Source organism: Myiozetetes cayanensis, unplaced genomic scaffold (genome assembly GCF_022539395.1).
Source record: "Myiozetetes cayanensis isolate MyiCay16 unplaced genomic scaffold, myiCay2020 scf1, whole genome shotgun sequence".
Classification (NCBI taxonomy): domain Eukaryota; kingdom Metazoa; phylum Chordata; class Aves; order Passeriformes; family Tyrannidae; genus Myiozetetes; species Myiozetetes cayanensis.
Window position 1 is genome coordinate 32,050,645 of NW_026086604.1, and position 21,287 is coordinate 32,071,931.

Below are 21,287 nucleotides of genomic sequence, written 5' to 3' on the forward strand. Positions count from 1 at the left end.
GATTTATCCTCAAGCCTGGATGAATAGAAACTGCTATTTTGTAGTGTCTGTAGAGGTGGGTCTTAGATTCTCTGTGAAAACTTAGGCTTCATTAGGCTAGAAAAACACAGATCTCAAGAAAATCACAGCTAAATTGGCAAAAATCAACTATTTTAAAAGTATCTGGTAGATTTCCATTTTTAGTTCAGATCCTATACATTGATTACATTGAAGGCAGGGATCTTTAGTCCTCTGTATTAGGTACTGGACGAGAACGTAGAATTTGGTTATCACCAAGAAATTTATGTCCATCATCCATAGATCAAAATCATGGCCTTTAAATGGTTTATTCCCTAAGAATTAAATTTCTAAAAAAATACAAGTATCCTCTTTTATGATCTCTGCAAAATACACAGTGAACATCTTAGTTTGTAAACCCATTCTCAGAGAGCAGGTTTTGTCCCCTCTAGAAATTAACTGTCTAGTCCAAGGTAGGCCTACGAGTTCCTTTTATCGTTGATGGAAAAATAGAAAGATATTACACAAATTTTTTTATCTTATCCTATCATGTGTCTAAAATATAGAAGGTAAGCTGCTCTTTAGTGATATTGCCACTGACAAGTGGTAGCACAGATGAAGAATTTAAACTAGCGGCTTTTCTTTCTCGTGACTAAAGATACGAAGTGGTCTCACCCTAAATGTAAACATGTAACTAATTTTAAGACCAGCTTTACAGAGACTTCAGTGTCTACAAGCACTGCCAAGCAGTTGAAAATCAGGTTCTCCGGAGTTATGAACTTCATAAAGTGAATAGTCTATTCATTTTTTTTATTTTTAGGTTTTATGTTCCTGAGATTGGGGAGGGATTTGAGGGGGTTGAAGTATGGACTATGAATGTATTGCCTTTTCTTAAAATTTGAAGACGGAGTTTGTCTCCCAAGAGAGGGAAACCAGAGGTACAGAAAAGGCCCAGGAGTTAGGTTTATTCAGAAAACCACAAAGCTGTGCAGGAATTGTGATAAAGTGGTAAGGGCTCCCTCATCACCAAGGTATAGAGGTGCCAGTCCCATCTCTGTGACAGAAGACTGCTGGATAATGACAGAAGGGCTTTTGTTGCTCCCGGTGGTTGTAAACAGAGTTTTAAAACCGACTTAAAATGCAGTGAAACCTGGAGCTGAATAAACAGAAGTCCAGAGTGGAGTAGGAGAGGAAATGGTGGGGAATATAGAATAATGTGTTTAACTGTCTGAAGGCCAGGCCTTTAAACAAATAGCCACTTTACCCCAATTGTGATATCACTGAAAATATTTAGCATCAAAAACTCTTCAGCTTTGGAAGATGGTCTCCCACAGGAAGTGGTCATTGCCTAAATTTAGATCAAAGCTGGAACTATTTAGTATAAGACCAGAACACAGATTCTTGTGCTAAATTCTTCCATCCTCCTGTATCCTTCCCCCTCCTTCTTCCTTCCATATGTAAAAATTAGCCATGTGCTTGTGTTACCTATTTTGCAGGTTTATTTAAAACTTCTCCTCCCCGAGGAATGTTGTATTTTTAAGTAATTAGTCATTGGAGTGTGCAGTTTCTTTGGAAACTGCAGTAGACCAGCAGTGGGATGGCCTCTGCAAGGGAGATGGGTGTGTTGGGAGGCAGCAGAGCAATTGCGTTTTCTCCTTTTACTTTTGGTGTGACTTTCTGAGCAGGAAATGCTTTGAAGTGCACCACTGCACTAAAAATAGCAGTCTTCTAGGTAGTGTGTTTAAACATACACTTCTGCAGGGAGCAGCAACTGACAGGAAGCCTTTCTCAAATGGCAGAGAGTATTTCCAGCACTGCCCTACCTTTTTCCCTTCCTTGGTGGGATGATGGTTAACAGGCTTTATTAGGCTGATTGTTATTCAAGTTACAGCAGCTGTAGGGAAAAGTATGAAAGAGAGACCTGCTGGGGACGCTCAATGGAGTTTTTCCTGTAGGACCAGCTGTAGCAGGGGCTGTTGCTGTTGAGCACAAGTGCTCATGCCACTGTTAAAAAGGGAAGAGTGTATCCCTCAGCAGTAAGCCTGCCTTCTCCTGCTCTCCCTGACAGCCCACTGGCTACTGTGTGGCTGCAAGGTGGGACTTTACCCTACACCTTCCATTTACACTGCTCAGGCTGTCCCTTGAAAAACCCCTCGTTGTGCTTCTGGCTGCAGACAGCACATGTTGCTGCTGGCCAGGAGCAGCCCATGTAGTGCTCAGGAGACGGTCAAGTGTGGCAAGGACTGGCTGACAGCTTCAGGGGGAAAGGAGAGTGAAAGTGTAGGGGGATGTCAGAGAAACGTGATGAACAGTGTCAGGTATTGCCTTGCTAAAGTAGCTTATTCTCTGGGAAATCACTTGGGCTATTGTGGAATAAAATCCTAATTTTCACAAGTGTACTCTCCTCTTTTTTAGCCAGTAGACAATATAGACAGCCTATTTCACAGGGACTTCACAATGCAACAGTCTCCACCAGTGCTGTTCCAGAAATCACCTTAAGCATACACATTTTTGTCCTAAAACTCAGAAACTGTTCTGGAGTTCCACACATACTTTATCAACTCTGCTTTATTTGGAAATGATTATCTTCCCAAGGCTAGCATATTTTCTTTACACATGCCACTCATCTTCCAAAAACCTATTTCTTGTTTAATGGTCTAAAATTCATTAAATTGATGAAGAGCATTGGTTTCTTCCTGAAATTCTATCAAAACCTTAGAATGGGGATTCCATTTTCTGAATGTCTTTCAATTAGAATTCTGTTTTCAAAAGTTAGTTGTAGAGTAGCCTGATAATGTAATAGGATTTTTAACCAATTTTATCTTTATTACAGTTACCACTGAGAAAAATACCATATTGATTTCACTTCTAATTTCCTTTTCCTTTCTTTTTATAATCCTTTAATTTATCACTGGTTTGGAGCAGGGATTTGGTTTTGTTTACCTCTTATGGTCAACTGCTCTGCCCACGCTTCAGAGGTAGCAGATGAGCTAACTTACAATTTATGTACTGAAGGTATAGTTTGAAGTTGTGTCCCCACCAGAAGCCATCCTATTGTCAGTCCTTAGAATACAGGGTCTCAGGGTAAGCCATGGGCATTGCCCTTGGCAGGAAGGAGTTTTCCAGAGAGTTGAGGATCTTATCCAGCCCTTTACTATTCATGGAAGCTAGACTTTGACGTAGAAAGTTTTGTAAACCAAACTTCATGTTGAGGTGTAGCTGCCTTGCAGTAGAGCTGAAAAAATTCTGTAAGCACTTGACTTTAATCTGTATTTCTCTACATGTCAGTATAAAATAAGTACTTTTTTCAAATTCAGAAGTATGTCTAAGAATAATTTGTCTTATGCTTTCTGGCATTTGGTGTCCAAGTTCTGGTGTCATTGTAGTAATTGCATTGCTTAGAAATAGTGAAAATTCATGCACAAAAACTTTCTTGTGGTGCTTACCACCTTATCAGGCCTTTTTTTTTTTTCCCCAATTCATGACAAATAATTGTTTTGCAGGGAGGTTAGGGTGTGCCTTCTGTTTACATAAAGTTCAACTTAGACCATTAACAAAATAAATATAGAATGTAAATAAAAGAAAAATCCCATGAAACTAACCAAGTAAATATTTTAATGCTAGTTTCTGCGCATATGGTGCCGTTTGAGGGTGAGTCTGGAAAGACTTAGGTTAACATCATAGCTTGGTCTTACTTCTAAACCTATCTTGGAACTTCTGTAGCAGTTGAGAACCCTCATCAAAAATAATATTGATTATGTTAAGAAAAAAAAAAAAGGGTAAGATTATGTATTTGTATTGTTGAAATACATCTGTTGTATTTGGCCTTTCTTTCCCACTTCCTGAGAGGAATTAAAAGCATTTTAGGGAGTGCTGTTTTCTGACACATTTGGATCAATATGTTCTTCGCTGGCATTGTTTTGGGTTTGGTTTGGGGTTGTTATTATTTTTAACACCTAATGTTTAAACAACAATTTGCTGTAGCCAGAATGTTAAAAGAAAGAGCAACACAAAATCTCTCACAAAACCAAAAAACCCCCTTACAACATATAAAACTTCCCTTCACTGTTGTCTCAGATATGTTTAATGAAGGCCATATGTCTTAATTCCCCAAAGAGTATTGAATCATCCTTCTATAATTTATGATACTCAATATCAGTCTCTTCCTCTGGCTCTTGCAGTCTTCTTGTACCAGATCTCCCATCACTCAAACTGCAGCTCCTATAAACATCACTCATGGCTGTCTCTTGGAGCACCTCTTTGAATCTGCTTATTCCCTGTCTGTGCCATGATTTAGGCTTCATAAAATCACACTTGATTCCTCCTGGCTCAGCCTTTTTTGTCAATGTGCTGTGTCCATCCAGCTCCTTGTAATTGCCTGGAAGGTAGTGAGTCATCAGTGGGATTTGTCAAAAACAGGTAATGTTGGACCAACCCTTTTTGCTTTGGCAAGAGGGTAGTGGGCTTGTTGACATAAGAGAAGCAGTGTGTGCCATGTGCCTAGGTTTGAGCAAGGCTCTTTGGCCCTTTTACTTCTGGCATTCTCATAAGCAGGTTGCAGATGCGTGGTCAAGATGAATCTGCTGTAAGTGGGTAGGAAGCTGTTTGGAAATCATTACACACGCAGTAGTTATTGAAAGGATTCACTGTCAAGATGGAGATGCTGCTGGAGCTCATGCAGCATTTAGAGCTTTTCGGTGTTTTAGTTAACCTAAATGACCTGATGGGAGAATAGAGCGTATGCTTAGTAAAGATGTGTGTGGTACTTGAATGTCTGCAGGCACACTGGGGGACAGAATTCAAATTCAACTGCAAAGAGGAGATATAGAGAAAATGTATTAGAACATTCAGGGTGAATAAATGCTATTTATTATCAATAGTCAAGGATAATGTCACAGATTTTTTTTAAAAAAGGAGGGAACAACTGACTAGATAGGACTTTTTCAGAACTGTGTCTAGGAATCATAGTGAGTACAAGGTGAGTTTGAGTCAGTAATGTCAAGTAATTTTAAAAATTACAGCTTTCCTGGAAAACGCCATCAAAGCATACCATGTGTAGAGTAAATTTTCTGCTTTACTCAGCAGCTGTAAGGCTTCATTTTAAGTCCTGTTCCGGACATGGCTTCAGCAAAAGTGTGGATCAACTGAAGGCAATCCACAGGAGTAACAAGACTAATAAGAGGTCTAAAAAACAGGTTATATGCTGACAAAGATTCACAAGTTGAGCTTGTTTATTTATTTCACCTTGAAACCCAAAAGGGCATGTGTTTTCAAATACAGAAAAGCTAGAAAAAGAAAGGGGAGCACAATGTGTTTCTCAGATTCAAAATACAAGTGGAAGGAAAGGCCTCAATTTCAGTGAGAGAGATTTTGCATTGAGACTGACAAAAAACCCCACAAGAATAGTAAGAATGGCAGAGTGCTGAAACCAGTTCCCCAGGGAAGCTGTGGATTTTTTGTCGCTGGATGGTTTTAACAAGCTGCTGTATGAACTTCTGTAGGGAGTGGCATACACTGATCTCACCTTGAGGTTTTAAATTTCCTCTGATTCTGTGATTTCCTACCATTTTGCCAATAACACCAGCCTCCAGATCACCCACAGGATGCCTTTTAATGGAGTAAACTCCCTCCTCTTTTGCACCATATACTCCAATCTGTAAGACTAGGAGATGATGTAGAAGGAGTAAAGAACAATACCATGTTTATTTGCAGCCAATCACCAAAAAAAGGCATGTAGTGGTGTAACCTCGGGGCATTTTAGCTACCTCTGAATAAAATAACTGGGCTTCCCAGGAGCAGGTTAGATGTGGCAGCAGGAGTTTTGTACATAGTGTACAATGTGCAGTGCTTCCTAGCTAGCCTGCAAGGGCCTCTGTAGCTAGTTTAAAACTTTCTCAGGTATTTTGACGTTATCCTGTGATCTGTGCTGTAAGCTTGCTGTCAGTAAGTCAGAAGTTCTATGATATGGGGAAGGACAAAAACCCAGGAAGAATTCTGTTTCAGTTGTGCATGTTTGTGGTGTTATTTCTCAGTTCCCTGTCCTTCACGCCTGGCTGCTCACTCTGCCTCTCTTCCATCACTGCACATTTCCTAATGAAGATGCTGATTTTGAGTAGATACTTGTTGTAAATACTGTCATAATATGTTTCCTGTGCAGCTTGCTGGTAACTGAGACTGGACTCCCTGTTGTTAATTATTACCCAAGTTTTACCCTATTCAAAGGTTTGGGATTGGAGAATATAGTTGTGATGACTTCCACATTTCAGTCATGAAAGTATTCTGATTCTTAGAGTTTACAGACAGAGAAGCTGACAAAAAAGAATGTTTACAAAAATCAACTTTTTTAAGAAAAACAAGCAGGTCAATATTTATGTTAGTATAGGATGAACTTAATTTTTCTTCCAGCTTTAATTCATGATAATTTTCTACTTAAATAAGTGTAACTAGATTTCTCTTTTCTTACTCTAGAGAAGTTTTTTTCAATTATTTCGGAAGTTGTGAGCAAAATAAATTCCAAATTCTAGTAACTAGTTCTCAGGTTTTTATTTCTTGAACTTTATTGAAATGTGTGTTTCTTGCCAGTTAACTTGTATAGAGTTATTCAGTGTTCAGATTTTGAACGTGACAAAGAAAAAGCATATGGGTAATTGTTTTAGCCATGAAGCAACTTTTCCATCATATGCTTTTAATCAAGTCGTAAAGAGACTAGAAATATGACTGTGCTGAAAGGAATATTAGTTATACCTATGTAAACCCCCATCTTCAACACTGTTGGATCTCTTCTCCTGCCAAAATTATTCCTGCTGTCAGCACCGATCACCGAGTGCACAGGGAGAGTCTCCCTGTTGCCCGAGGTATGAACCATGTGGAATCATACATCTTGATGCTGGGCTTTTGAAGGGGTGCCAGTGCCACACTGGTCTCCCCACAAGCAAGGCAGATGAGCCCTGGGAAGCCTGCCTTCAACAGCTTTATGAGCTTCCTCCACATCGGGCATCTTGCCGGATGCATCCAAAACCGGTGCGGGTGTAACAGTTGCAGGCTGCCTGGCTTGGTATGAGCAGGATGCCAAGAGCAGGCGAGCAGCGATGTGTACTGTGGGTTTGTGCTTTCTTTGTTGCAGCCAGGCAGTGAATTGGATAACTTGGAAGAGATTCTGGATGACCTGCAGAACAGCCAGTTACCACAGCTTTTCCCAGATAGCCGCCCAGGCGCGCCAGCGGGCTCGGTCGACAAGCAAGCCATCATCAATGACCTCATGCAGCTCACCAGTGACAGCAGCCCTGGCGCGGCGGTGGCCACCCAGAAACCAGCAATGAGGATTTCACAGAGCAGTGAGTCCGCTTCCCCTTCCACACACGTGTGCACTAAGCTTGTGAGCCCCCAGAGCAGGGGTCAAGGTGTCCCCGGGTCGGCTGGGGGAGGAGCCGGCAGCTCCTTGTCCTGCTCTGGTGTTGCATGATGACACAGCGCCACCTGCGGTCGTCCCGTTTCAACACACACGGGGAGGTTAAATCTAATTCGCACCGAGTTCACCCTGGAAGTCTGTGTCCTCTGAGGAGTTTTAAGGGGTACCCTCAAAATAAATCAAACGTCCCCTGCTGTATCTGATGCTGCCGTTGGGAGGGCTTTGGCATAGAGAGTGGTTTTTTGTGATGCAGATCACTCCTTTCCAGCAGCTCATGCAGTAAAAGGGACAGAAGATGAATGAAGGAGAGTCTTCTTCTAAAACCACAAGATTAATAGAAGGACAGAAGATAAAGAGGAATGTCCAAGTTTAATTTGAAATTGTGGCTTTTAATTGAGTCCCTTCCAGCTGACAGCTTTCCTTAACTCTATTAATTAGCTAACAAATCAGCATTGAAATGTTGGTTTACCACCATAGAATAATGGAAAGCAAGCAGGACAGGAGTCTTATCAACTAATGTTGAATAAAATAGCATAAAAAACCACTGCTTCATATTTTACTCCTGTTGGCTAGGGTGGCAGCATCTATTTACTTCCTTAAATGTAAACTGATTTCTTTTTTTATAAAACTTTTTAGATAATATTTTTAGATGTTCTTATAATATCAAAATAACACCGAGCCACTTTCAAAGTAACCCAAATTACTTGGAAATGTTTAAATAAATATTAATACTCTATCAGTAAGTATTAGTGTTTAAATTCATATTAAAGGCACTTCAAGATCCTTTAATAATCACTTGTTATCCATGTTACTCAGAGAAAGATGCTTGGATTTAAGGTACTCATTTTTCTAAGTGTGGGCGTACTAACAGCAGCAGCACAAAAATCAGAAGAAAATCTCTGTGCATGTAAAGTCTTTAGTATATTCTTCCTGAAGCAAGGTTTGTTGGTTCCTTCAAGTGGAGCCTTTTGGCTTTCTAGAGTTAACCTAGCTTTAAATCTGCTTGCAGAGCTACTGACAGTACAGTAACAGTATGATTGTAAATGAGAGTGACTTGGTGGTTAGCAGCAGTTCTGCAAAAGCAGCATCCTGTTTCCCATCTATATTAAAACCCTAAAACCTTTTCCCCTGGCTCAGTCTTGTGTCTGTGCCTGATCTCCCTAGGAACTTCTGCTTTGTTTTCAGTAGAAGAACACACAGAAAACAGGTGCATAGAAATAGTGAGAGGCTTCTCATGCTCACAGAAAAGCAATGTAGAATGAATGTCAAATCATATACAATTCCAACAGAGGTTTGGGGTTTTTAACTATTTTTTTTCTGAAGAAATAACCAGCTTTCATGTTACAAGTTTTACATGAAAATACTTAAAATATTTTTATCTGTTAAAAGAAAAAGCTGCTAGATTTGCTATATTTCTTGAGTCTGTTACACGGGAACAGGGAGCCTCCTTAAGTCCCATCCTGACCAGAATATGTGATCTAATCACCATCACAGTTCATCAGCTGTGTTGTTATTTTGTGCTGCATTTCCAGCTTTCCTTTTGTAAGATCAGGGGGTGCTGGCAAAACCACACATGCAACAACTCACTCATCTATGTGATTTTTCAAACTTTTGGGACAAACTATTCTGAAACTGTCACTTAAGTTCATTTTTGGTTCAGTCCTTAAACTTGATGATGCCTCTAATCTTGAGAAGGTAATTTTTGTTTCATGAGTAAGTTTTGTTTGCTTGTTTGAACAGAGACAGAAGACAAAATTTTGATCCCATGGTTAAGAATTAGTTGTATGTGATGTGAAGTCTTTCCTATACATGCATATAAGCAAATTCACCTGGCAGAGAACTTACATTAAAAAAAAGAATATTGAGTTCCTGTAGTCTGGTTTTATAAAATAAGAACAAAAGTCAGAGACCCTTGGAATAGAATGTTTCTGTACTTTTTAATAAGCTTACTAAACCTCATCTAAGTTTCCAAATTCAAAAGTAGCGCTACTTCAATCTAAAATAAGAAAGAAGTTATTTAACTTCTTTGAAATGTGGTGAACACAGAAATGCAGAAGTTGCTTAAAGGATGCTGTTATATCAGAACCTCTACTAGGGGAAGCTATCAGGAAGTACTGCAAATAATAATTTCACAAAAGTGTATAATTTACTTGTATGTATTTTGTGGGTATGATTGGAAATGGAATCATAGCTACAAGGTCAGTGTTCGATTCATGTTTGAGAACTAGCTGTGCACACAGGAGATGCCTTTATGCTTTGGAACATTGCCCAAAGACTAGCTGAGCCAGATGCTTGCCAATCATAATCTGAAACTCACTTTTCTGAGGCAGTTTTCTTCGCAGAGGCTGATTTTAAAAGCACAGACCAGAAGAAAATAGTTACATAAAGGTGACAGTAACCATCGAGGAACTTTCTGTTTTACCAGAATATTATTGTGGCACAGCTCTAATTCTGGACTAGTTATTTGTTGTTGCTGAATCATGGAAGTATTTATTTTTATTAATGAAAGAAATTTTTTATAAAAGTAATTAAGAGGGACATGTAGAAATGGGGCTGTGGGATCCAATATAGACTCAATCTGCCCTTAATTTTGATAACTTCTTCAGGGGCACAGCTTGTGCTGGAAAACACTCAAAACTGAGATAATTCCTAACAATCTGCCTCAGGATGACATCTGTGTGCAATTACAGTCCTACTAGGTGTAAGATTAATTGGCAGTAGTGTGCACATCACATAGAGGTGTATTTTGTTATAGTGACTCTTCTGTCAGTTAAATTGCATCATTTGAAGTTTTTTAAAATATACATCATATCTGGTTTGTGTTTAGTGTCAGAATGTTCCATTTTGAAATTTACATTAAAATGTCAAGAAGGGATGTTTCTCAGACAGATAGGAGTGGGTATATTAAGCAGCATTAAATAGCTCAGCCCAAGAGCTTTAATTGTGTCTGGGTTCTTTTTTTTTTTTTTTTTTTAACCTGTAAAGTTTCCATTTTGTAACTTTTTTTCTTTGCTCCTCCTGTCTAGCTTTTAATAACCCACGAGCAGGGCAACTGGGCAGGTTATTACCAAACCAGAATTTACCACTTGACATCACACTGCAGAACCCAACAGGTGCAGGAACTTTCCCACCCATAAGGACGAGTAGCCCTTACTCAGTGATACCTCAGCCGAGTCTGATGGGCAGGAATGAAGGGATGATAGGAAGTCAAGGAACTTTAGGCAACAGTAGCACAGGTAAGCTGACTTTTTTTTTTTTTTTTAATATACTTGAGTGACAGGCTGTAGCATGTGTAACTTAACATTTGGGTTATTACAAGTGCAGGTTATTACTTTCCAAAAAATCTGGGAAAAATCGTGTTTTATGGGAGGATGTGTATTGGCATATTTATTTTGAATTTCTGTGTCTGCATATTTTTAGTCCTACCCTTATGCACTGCTTCTCACCTACCCGAAAACTTCTAGATGAACACAGTGGAATGGCAATTAAAGTCTGTTCACATAAATACTACAGATTCAGCTGAGGCTTAGATAGGTAAAAATCCAATCTTTCTGCCTCAAAAAAAGCAAATGAACAACTAGTCTGTAGAGATGGGTCTTTCAAAACAAATTTGTGGGCAATACTGTTGCCCTTACAATGTGTATCTCTACAGACTTGGTTTTGCCGTCGATTATCCTTTATTTAGTAGCCTTGATTCTCAAATTAAAGAAATGCTGATGTTTTCATCATTTTCTGACACATAACCTTTTTGAGAACCATCGGATGTTGCAGTTACAGCATGTTCACTTAATAATGCACAAAGGTGTCATAGCATATTTGAAAAGAAAAATCTGGCTTTTGGACTTACTTCAACTAATGTGCAGCTTGAGACTGTGTAGGTGTGCAACAACAGCTATAACAGCTCTGAGTAAATAAATGGGCATTGTAAGTCCTTTCAGGTGGCTGTTCAGTGTCAAACTTTTATATTTAGTTCACATCGGTATTAAAAAAGACATGCTGCCAGGTAATGAAATAGCTTCTATAAGCAGTTCAACCTGTATTCTTTTAAGTGTTCTATTACTTTCATATTCTGTGTACATATTAGAGGATTTCATTCATCTTACGTGTACAAATTAGAGATTATTATTGTGTTCCTGCCTTGCTCAAGCACGCCACATATTTCAGCTGATAGAATATGTACACAAACAGAACAAACCTGAGGATGTAACACTAAAGCAAATTTTGTACAGCAGACGAAACAGAGACCCTCTTCAGGCAGTTTTTCTCTTTAGTTATTTGTCACCGAGTAATTGAACTGATGAGTAATAATTATTTGTGTGGCTTTTAGTATTCATTTAAGGATATTGCAAAATGCAACTGGAAAACCAAATCTGAACCAGTAGTCCAATCTGAAATGAGTGTTTTACCTGTTCTCTTGACTGATTAAAATTGAAATGTATAAATACTATGAATGCCCATCTTTGGATTTTAGGGGTTTTTTTTGTGTTGGGGTTTGGTTGAGGTTTTTTGGCTACTGTCAGAGTGTAGTATTCTATATAATCCAAGTGTAAATAAATTGTATCAGTTGTTTACAGTAGATGTGGGAGGACTTCCCCTAAAATAACGGTAATGAACTTCAGCACCTATCGGAAAGTTCCTGTGAGTAATTTCCCTGCACTGTACATTGGCGCGAGATTATCTGGGTGAGCCTTGAAGCTAAGAAGGCTCTAGGTTCCAAATGAAGGAAGTCACCAAAAGATGTTTGCAGAATGTGAATTTATATACAATCCTTCTAATTTGTAAGCGTGTTTACGTTAACACATTGTTACTCCATTCTCCATTTAGCAAGTCTCCATTCTCATTTAGCACTTGGAAAGTAAAGCAGTGACATACAAATCAGAAAACGTGATTCATTTCCTGAGGAAGGAAGTTAAGGCTATCCACACACCCTCAGCACCTGTTGCAGACTACATATGGGAACACTTTCTCTGAACAGCATTTTGGAAATAATAAGGGGATCTTCCTCTTGTAAAATGTATGACAATCTCCAGTCCCTTGACTAAGGCATCGTTCTGTAGCTTTGCACATCTGGATGGGCAGTTGCAGTACAACGTGCTTTGAGTGAAACTGCTGCAATTTTGTTGCTAAAAATGCAGCTCATCAGGCAGCAGTAGTGCTAAACCTGTTCTGAATCATGTGCTGGTACCTAAGTCTGTTTGACTTTTGCGCAGGAATGATCGGTGGCAATGCCCCTCGACCTGCCATGACTTCTGGAGACTGGGGAAGCCAGGCTGCTGCTGTGAGGGTGAGCTGTGCACCCACAGCCAGCGCCATGAACAGGCCGGTGCAGGCAGGCATGATCCGCAACCCCACGGCCAGCATCCCCTTGAGACCCAGCAACCAGGCTGGCCCAAGGCAGATGCTTCCATCTCAGGTCATGAATATGGGTAAGTCAGGGCGCGTGTGGAATTGTTCCTTTTTGGCATATGCTGGATTGTTAAAGATAAGGCAGAGAATAAAAAAGAAAAAAAATACTCACTTCAGTTATAGGTTTGATGAGAACCATATTTCACAGCGAAAATTTCCTGTGGATGTGGGAAGGAAGGTGTCTAAAACACTACATATTAATGCATGTGTTGAGATGGACAGTTCCTGCTACTCTATAGCTCCTCAGTGGTATGGCCAAAGAAAGAGGATATGAAGTTGCTCCTGTTCACTAAAGACTGTAGAGGTTTTTTTAGATGAAATGCTTTGAACGTTATAAGTGTTTCTGGTCACTTTTAAAGCAAGTACATTATGATACTGTCTCTGTATACTATTTTTTTTATGCTTGTCTTATAAAGTTTTGCATCTGTGATGTTGTATCTGCTACTTTGTAATTTTGAACCACTTTCAGAGTTCTCATGTTTTCGCAAACTTTAAAAGCAAACTTTAACAAAAAAACAATGATGCTCCTAACTGTAATGTTACTAAGTCTTAATGTTTTTATTTGCTTTTACCATAACATAGATAATTTAATGGAAAGAATTAACATGAAAGTAGCATCATTTCAATGGTTATTTTTTCTTGATTAGGGCCATCCGAATTGGAGATGAACATAGGAGGACCTCAGTACAACCAACAACAGGCACCTCCAAATCAGACTGCACCATGGCCAGACAGCATCTTACCTATAGAACAGGCAACTTTTGGTAATCAGAACAGGTGAGTCTTGGTTTCACATCAGAACACAGAGAGATTTTACAGGCCTATATTTTATACACCTCCTGGAAACAAAATTCTGCATAAAATATTCACCAAATGTACATCAATTTAATGCTTACAGTATTTTATGCTCATGAAATGTATGCGTGTTCCAGTAATACTTATAAATGCTCTCTTCGCCCTTTAATGTGTTGAGAGAATTGAAAATTCTGTGTCACAGTGAATGCTGCCAGACACTTCAGGTATTTGCACCATTTTGCAGCTCTGAAGCATTAACGTTGGCATGATTCTGTCTTGATTTTGCTGTTCGTATTGTTAATAATTATACTTATCACTAAAGTGGGAAAATGCCAGTACTAGTAGCCATAACTGTTTAGTTACAAGATAGCTGTTTCTTTCTGCAGTGGGGTAGCATCTTAAGTGATGCAGGACATGGTTAACTATATTTTGTTTGGGTTTTTTTTAATTGACTTAAATTCTGTAAAAGATGAGGAAGGAAAGATGAAGTGAAAGGAAAGCTGCTTCTTTCCTGAAGTCAGCTCCTTCTCAGGTAATCAGAACTACAATTTGAGCACCACTCGTGAACTCATATGTGATGTGTTAACTTTGTTCATTATTAAGACTTTTTAAATAATGGCAAAGCTATGATAAGTGGTTTACGCTTCTTAAAAAAGAGCCATATCTTCTCCAAAAGGCTTGCAGCTTACTTTATAGAAACTGTATATCTACATATATATATATGGACTGTCTCAGTGATGAAAAATGGACAAGCAAGTGCAAAATGTTTAAATATTTTCAACTGCATAAGTTGGGATATTTTTCAGTAGCAAATGGGGGGATCAATGAAAACAAAAGGAAGTGGAAACAACTGGGAAAAAGTATGTTTGAAAAAATGTTAATCTTCTGTCTATGTTCTGTTAATTTTCATTAGGATGTCTGAAAATACTATCCATAAATATATGTGGCATTTTCTTTGTTACTTTCTATGCTTTTCAAGATGTTTCCTGGTGTTTTCTTCAGGTATACTTAAGGAAAATGCACTGTTTACATGACTGAATTATTAACTTTAAAAATTACACCTTAAAATAAAATATAGGGTTGTGTCTGGTCAGCAAGCCAGGTAGTTAATTCTTCCATTTTTTCTACCTTTGCATTTTTCATAATTCCCTTGTAACTGAAGATGGTGAAAAAAATTCCCATTGCCTTGCCTTTGAAAGTAATCATATTTTGATCATTTACACCCAGAGATGATGGATTGGTTGGTGCTGCCATTTCTTATTTTATTAATCCCCAAGACTGGTATTTTTGTAATCTGATTACAGTCATGTGTATTAAATGAGTAAATATAATTCGTAAAAAAATTAAAAGTATTATTCCAATATATAAAAGAAACGGGGAAATTGTAGTTGTAAGTAATTGTCATTGTTTAACATACAGATTTGACAAAATTTTTAAAATTTTTCTTATCATGCATGTTCATGCCCATTTGCAATTTCAGGGAGGTTTGTTTTGCTAGCCTCATCAGTTGTTTTTCCACATCATAGATCCCTTCTTATAGGTCATCTTTAAGTTTGCAAGCAATTTGAATCAGAGGATTTTTTTTTTTAATTTTTCTTTCCCTTTACTGATTTATAATTCCATCTGTGACAGTTACAGAAACATATATATGAGATTGATTAATACTTTGCAATGTTTTAAGGGTATGTCATATATATCCTGTTATTTGTTTTACTGTCTGTGATCTAATTAAAAAGAATACATTTTGGTTAGTTTTCCTGCTTACCATCCTTTGGGTGTTTTCAGTGTATAGCCTGACGATGCAGCTCTTCTGCTTAGCTTTGACATAGAGATTAGACTTCCATGGCAACCATATATCTCATTATGGAAACTAAATACACAAACATGTTTCTTTGTTTTTCTAAACAGACATGTAAAAAGGGTTCATACATAGTGCTTTTCCTCCCTCTATGTGTGACAGCTTTTGTTGTATCCGAGTAATTATCTGGGATGAGATTCTTCCATGATGCCCGTATTGTAGCTGCCCTTCTTGCAGAATGCTTTGCTCTTTGTATTTGCTATTGTAATCTTGTAGTAACGTGCATGAAGCAGGGCAGGTGTGTGAGCTGCAAAACAAAAATGTGTTATTTGCCTGCAGATAAGGTGTTACTTCAGATTTAGTTTGTTTCTTAGGAAGTTTTGTCCTTTGGGTTTAGAACAAACCTTTATTCTGCCTTTGTAACTGTGAGTGTGCTTTGCATACAAATTTAGGGGTGAGGTAAGCAGGATTTGTAGAGCCACCACACTCTGCCTTACAATATCCAAATTCTTGCTGATGTCCTTCCAAGGCACATAACCAAGTTATGTGGGTTTTATGTGGTATAAATTGGTACCCAAGTGGGCAGTTGGGGTGAGCTGATGATGGGGTGTGCAGACAGGGTGAGCTGATGCCGTGTTTTGCTGCAAACAAAAAGGAGAATGTCCTTTTCTCCCTGCTCCCTCATGCTTCTGCCCAGCTCTTCCAGATGTTCAGTTTTGCAAGCTCAGACAATCCATGGCCCTCTGTGGCCTCTTCAGCTTGCTTAGCCTAAAATAGAATTAGATAGCCTAAAATAAAATTAGATAGAAAACCAGCTAAGAGTAGAGTCTACTTGTGATAGTATGCTTAATCTGACACCTGAAATTCAAAGTTACAGTTAGTTAAAAAACCACAATTATTTAGCCTTCTATCTTCATTGACTATATTCTGTACTGACTTCTCTGTTCCCCTGTTGACCCTGTAATATAATATCAGCACTCAGGCGTAAGTTTGGTGTGCTTTCTTGCTTGTCAGATACACCACGCTTGTAGGGTCTTGACAGGCATTAATCACACTATTTAGTTACTTCTTTGGGTAGCATAACTTTCATCCAGAATAATTTTCTAAACAAAATTGGCAGTGATTAAAAGAATTCTGTCTCCACTTGTTAGTTCAATTTGAGTACTAATCCTCTGATATTATTTCTTGTTTTTCAGCAGCTGTTTACCAACGCTGTGTTCATGTTTTCACAGGCAACCGTTTGGCAGCTCACCAGATGATCTCTTGTGTAATCATCCTTCATCAGAGTCACCAAGTGATGAGGGTGCTCTCCTGGATCAGCTTTACATGGCATTAAGGAATTTTGATGGCTTAGAAGAAATCGACAGGGCTCTAGGAATACCAGAATTAGTGAGCCAGGTATACAGTGTGGGACATGGCATTTTGCATGTAGTAGTTGCTTTGAAAACATATGTTGTCGAGGTGGAATTGAAAAACAGGATTATAAAACACTTCTTGCAAACTAGGACGGAGGTACATCTTTTGGTGACAGTCTATCTAATGTGTCAGTGTCGCCTGAAGAGCTTCCTTCAGCCCCAGGTTTAGTGTTTCCTCCTCTCCCCTGCCACCCTCATTTAGATCTCCTTCTGACCTCCCTTATGCAGGTAAACTGACCAAAACAAAAAAATGGTGGTCAGAATAACACCTGTGGGGAAGGAAGGTAAGATGACAACCAGCAACAGAGTATAGGAAAGAGGAGAATATGAACACAAAAACCTAGGAGCACGATCAAGCCTTTTGTGAGATGGGGGCAACAATCTTTTGGATTAGCAAACCTGTAATGTTTCATTTCACCCGTAGTTTTTCCCTGAGTTGATTAATAGGTGTTAAGAGATGAGTTTCATCTTAAGCAGCTGATTTCGTTCCAAGCACTTAAACTGTAATTTTTTTTTTTTTAATTATGAACATACTTCCTAAACTTTGTAGCATGAAATTGTTCTATACTTTTTTATCCATTTTCCCTGACAGTTAGTTTTGGTGGCTTTCACTTAGTTCTTGTCCATTTAAGTCTTATATGGTGCAAAAAAATACAGTAAAAATAAAAATATTTTGGGGAGAAGTTAGTTCCTGATGTTTCTAGCATAAGAATTGTATTTCCAAAATCAGCTGTACATATTTATATGATGATTTAATATTCTCAGAGGAGCCCAGAATACCCATTTCATTTTCCAGCACTCATCAGCACCCTGGACATAACTTCTGAACTATGTCTGCATTTTAGATACGAAATAGGACCAATGAAATTCTGCTTTGAACATAAAGCTATCTCCAAGCCTATTTGGTGCAACACAGAACTCAGTGAGGTGTTAAGCTGGAGATACATTTTATTGGTTAACTTCAATTTTGCGGTGTGAAACTTTCATGCAATATTACATAGGTTTTGGAATACCACCACCAGAAAATATGAATAATATTTTATTTCAAACTAAGTGGTAAATACGTTTCTATTTAATTAATACCTCAGTGAAAGAGTTTTGCAGATAAGAAAACTGTCTCATTTTAAAACATATTTTTTAAAATAACCATTGATCATTTTATAGCAGCTTAAAGACTTTCTTTCATGAGGGCACAAATTTAGATTAACTTCATTTTCAAGGTCAGTGTGGAATAAGCTATAAAATTATTCTGGCTAGAGCAAATATTAAGGGCATATCTAGAATGCAGTTTAGACTTGTGTTACCTTATTTATGCTAATGGATAATCAGTTAGTGCAAAAGTGCCCTGAAAGAATTAGGCACTCCATTCACATTAACTTCTGTAATAGTTTCAGGCATCTTTATTTGAGGTCATTATTTTGTTTAAGGATACTGAAAAAAATCTACTTATTCATTTGTGAAGTATGTGAATTTATCCCAGATTCAATGGCAAAAATATGCTGCCATCACTTCACTTACAGATTTTGATCCAACATTTGTCATTTCAGGTTTTTTTTCATTAGCAGAGTGATATAATGGTTGTGTTAAGAACATGAGAAAGATTGCGGGTATTTGTGTAAAAAAAAGAAAAAAGAGAGGAGGAATTTGTCTCTTGTCTCCATGGATATGTTTTGATAGTCAAAAATACAGTTATGTTTATTTTTAAGTTTTATATTGAGGTAAAGCAAACTTATGTAATTTTCTGTTTAAAAACATTCACATCTCAAAAGGTTGTTTTTGCAGGCTGTCTGTATTAGTCTCATATAATCCTCTGAAAAGCTGCGTCTCACCAACTGTTCCTATTGTTCCCGTATTTCTGCAGAGCCAAGCTGTCGACCCTGAGTCCTTCCCCAGCCAGGAGTCCAGCATCCTGATGGAGCAGAAGGCTCCCGTGTTCTCCCAGCAGTACGCGGCGCAGGCTCAGATGGCGCAGGGCGGCTACGCACCCATGCAGGACCCGAGCTTCCACGCCATGGGGCAGCGCCCGGGATACACCGCCCTGCGCATGCAGCCCCGGCCCGGCCTCCGGCCCGCTGGCATCGTGCAGAACCAGCCAAACCAGCTGCGGCTCCAGCTGCAGCACAGGCTCCAGGCGCAGCAGGTACGTCCCCTTCCACGCCCGGTTCCACGCTGGCGCAGACACCTCTCCTGGGCGACACATACTGTCAGCCTGCTCCAAATAGACCAGATCTTGCTGAATTCCACTTTTAAAGTAAAAACACCGGTCACGATGAGTTTTGACAGGACATTACTTTGCAGATTCTCGTTTTTGATTTCTTTTGGCATCTTTACGTTATTCTTTCTATAATACATGTGACTAGTATTTAAGCCTAGGTCTCACTAAGTCTTTGAGCAAGGTTACACTGGTGCTTTTTGTTACACAAACCTTTTTCTATTTGTTATATCTTGACTCTTCCACCAATCTAACTGCTTTTATTGCTGCCTGTTACCTACCTCCTTTTTTTCCCCCTTGGCTTTGGTCTACTTTTGAGGATTGTTTTAGGTTGTTTTTCTTGTTTGATTTTTAAATATATCAGTTCATAGTACTATAAATGAGATATCAGTGCTTTTTCTGTTGGAGAAGGAAAGATCATGTGTGCCTTCAAACATCAGGAGAAGGTCTAATTTGGAGTAAACTTCAACAGTCCAGTCCCAACCTGAAAATTGACAGGAACTGTGAAGGGAGGAAGTTTGGTATAAACATCTTAGTGCCTGTGTTATTATTTCTCTGGTGTATTATCTCCTTAGGAAACAGCATACTGTGCATGATAATAGGATTTGTGGAGAACAATTAGTCCCTGCTTGAATATGTAAAACTAGGTCTACAAACCAACCAATCGGGGAAGTAGATGTGTATAACTCTGTATGTAACACCTCCCTTTTTCCCTTTCCTTCTAAAAACTTTTGGGTTTTGTTGTTGGGGTGGTTTGTGTTTTTTCTTTAGAATCGGCAGCCACTGATAAATCAAATCAGCAGTGTCTCCAATATGAATCTATCTTTGAGACCTGGAGTGCCAACACAGGTGAGAGAAATACCTTTTTAAAAAAAAAAGTCACTTTCTTTTTTCTTTCTTCCCTTCATATAGTATAGTAATAATGCTATACAGCAAATACAGTTTGAATACAAATAATGCACTCTGCATTACAGGAAATACTTTACTGTTTTATTTATGGGAGTTTCCCATATTTACATGGGACAGGTGGTTGTTTCCTAAGGATATGATATAACTCCATTTTTAACCAAGCTTCTAATTTCCTAAAGATGCAGGTTTTTTAATGAACTGCTCTATTTGCAATTACAAGTTGCTGCAACCTTAAGCACACTGGTATTAGTTCATTTAGTGACTCTTGCAGTGTTGGAAGTCTTTCCTGACAGAAGTATATTAATAGGATTAGTTTCTCCTTCTTCATATTATTATTAGTTGTGTGATGGGGGGGGGGAAAGCTGGAATCTTCCAGATTGCTGTGGTAGATATGCCTCCATTGGTGAGGTTGCCTTGGGAGGGGTTGCTGATGGGTTTTCCCTGCAGGGCCCCATCAACGCGCAGATGCTGGCACAGAGGCAGCGGGAGATCCTGAGCCAACACCTGCGGCAGCGGCAGATGCAGCAGCAGCAGCAGCAGGTGCAGCAGCGGACGCTGATGATGCGAGGGCAAGGCTTGAGCATGACCCCCAGCATGGTGGCCACTGGTGGCATACCGGCAACCATGAGCAACCCGCGGATCCCGCAGGCCAATGCACAGCAGTTTCCGTTTCCTCCGAACTACGGTACTGGTCCCACCCCACCTCAGTGCATTTTGGCAGTCCTTAACTCCCCCGTGCTCCCCTCAGTGCTGGATCCAAGCCCTCCTCGCACAGGCTCTTGCCTGGCTCCCTGGGAACAGTGGGGGTTTGGATCCCTTGGGAGTCCTTAAATGGAACATAGTGCCTTTCCACTTTCCTAGCCCTAGTACCACTTATTCTCCAAGCATCGCTCTTTTTTGTGAGCAATAGTGGAAGTGTGATGCGTGTGTTTGTTTATATATAGATACATACAGATAAAAGTGGGTGTGCACACGCAGACTCATACGTGTGTATGTATTTGCTTGACGGACTCTGAATTTTGACTGAATTGAACAAACCAGTATACGTGATAAAAGTGCAAATGAAGAAAAAGATGTGGATAGGTATTGATGAACACCATAAAGTAACCAGAAGCAAAGCTGTATGTAGTTTTTAAATGTCGTTAATGAGATATTGCTTAAATACTAGACATATTTTTCAAAAAAATAAAAAATATCTTCAAGTGTACATTAGAATGTAAAATTAACAACTAATTATTGAATTTATTAATATAAATTAGTTTTAGATAAGGCGTTCCACTCCCTGTCCTTAAACCTGTGTAAATACAGTAATTAATACCATTTTCTTCATGTGGTTCACAAAGCTGC

At 38.9% G+C, this 21,287-nt stretch overlaps 1 protein-coding gene across 5 annotated transcripts in view; it reads left to right on the top strand.

Annotated features, from left to right (window-relative positions):
- NCOA2 (nuclear receptor coactivator 2) overlaps nucleotides 1-21,287 on the top strand; it is a 189,355-nt gene that overhangs the window by 150,152 nt on the left and 17,916 nt on the right. For all 5 annotated transcript variants that reach the window (XM_050318852.1, XM_050318880.1, XM_050318861.1 and 2 more), the window contains 8 exons: nucleotides 7,121-7,331; nucleotides 10,432-10,641; nucleotides 12,616-12,831; nucleotides 13,459-13,588; nucleotides 16,637-16,802; nucleotides 18,681-18,959; nucleotides 19,803-19,880; nucleotides 20,388-20,625. In XM_050318852.1, the coding sequence (XP_050174809.1) occupies nucleotides 7,121-7,331; nucleotides 10,432-10,641; nucleotides 12,616-12,831; nucleotides 13,459-13,588; nucleotides 16,637-16,802; nucleotides 18,681-18,959; nucleotides 19,803-19,880; nucleotides 20,388-20,625 (1,528 nt within the window). The remainder of the gene's footprint in view (nucleotides 1-7,120; nucleotides 7,332-10,431; nucleotides 10,642-12,615; nucleotides 12,832-13,458; nucleotides 13,589-16,636; nucleotides 16,803-18,680; nucleotides 18,960-19,802; nucleotides 19,881-20,387; nucleotides 20,626-21,287) is intronic.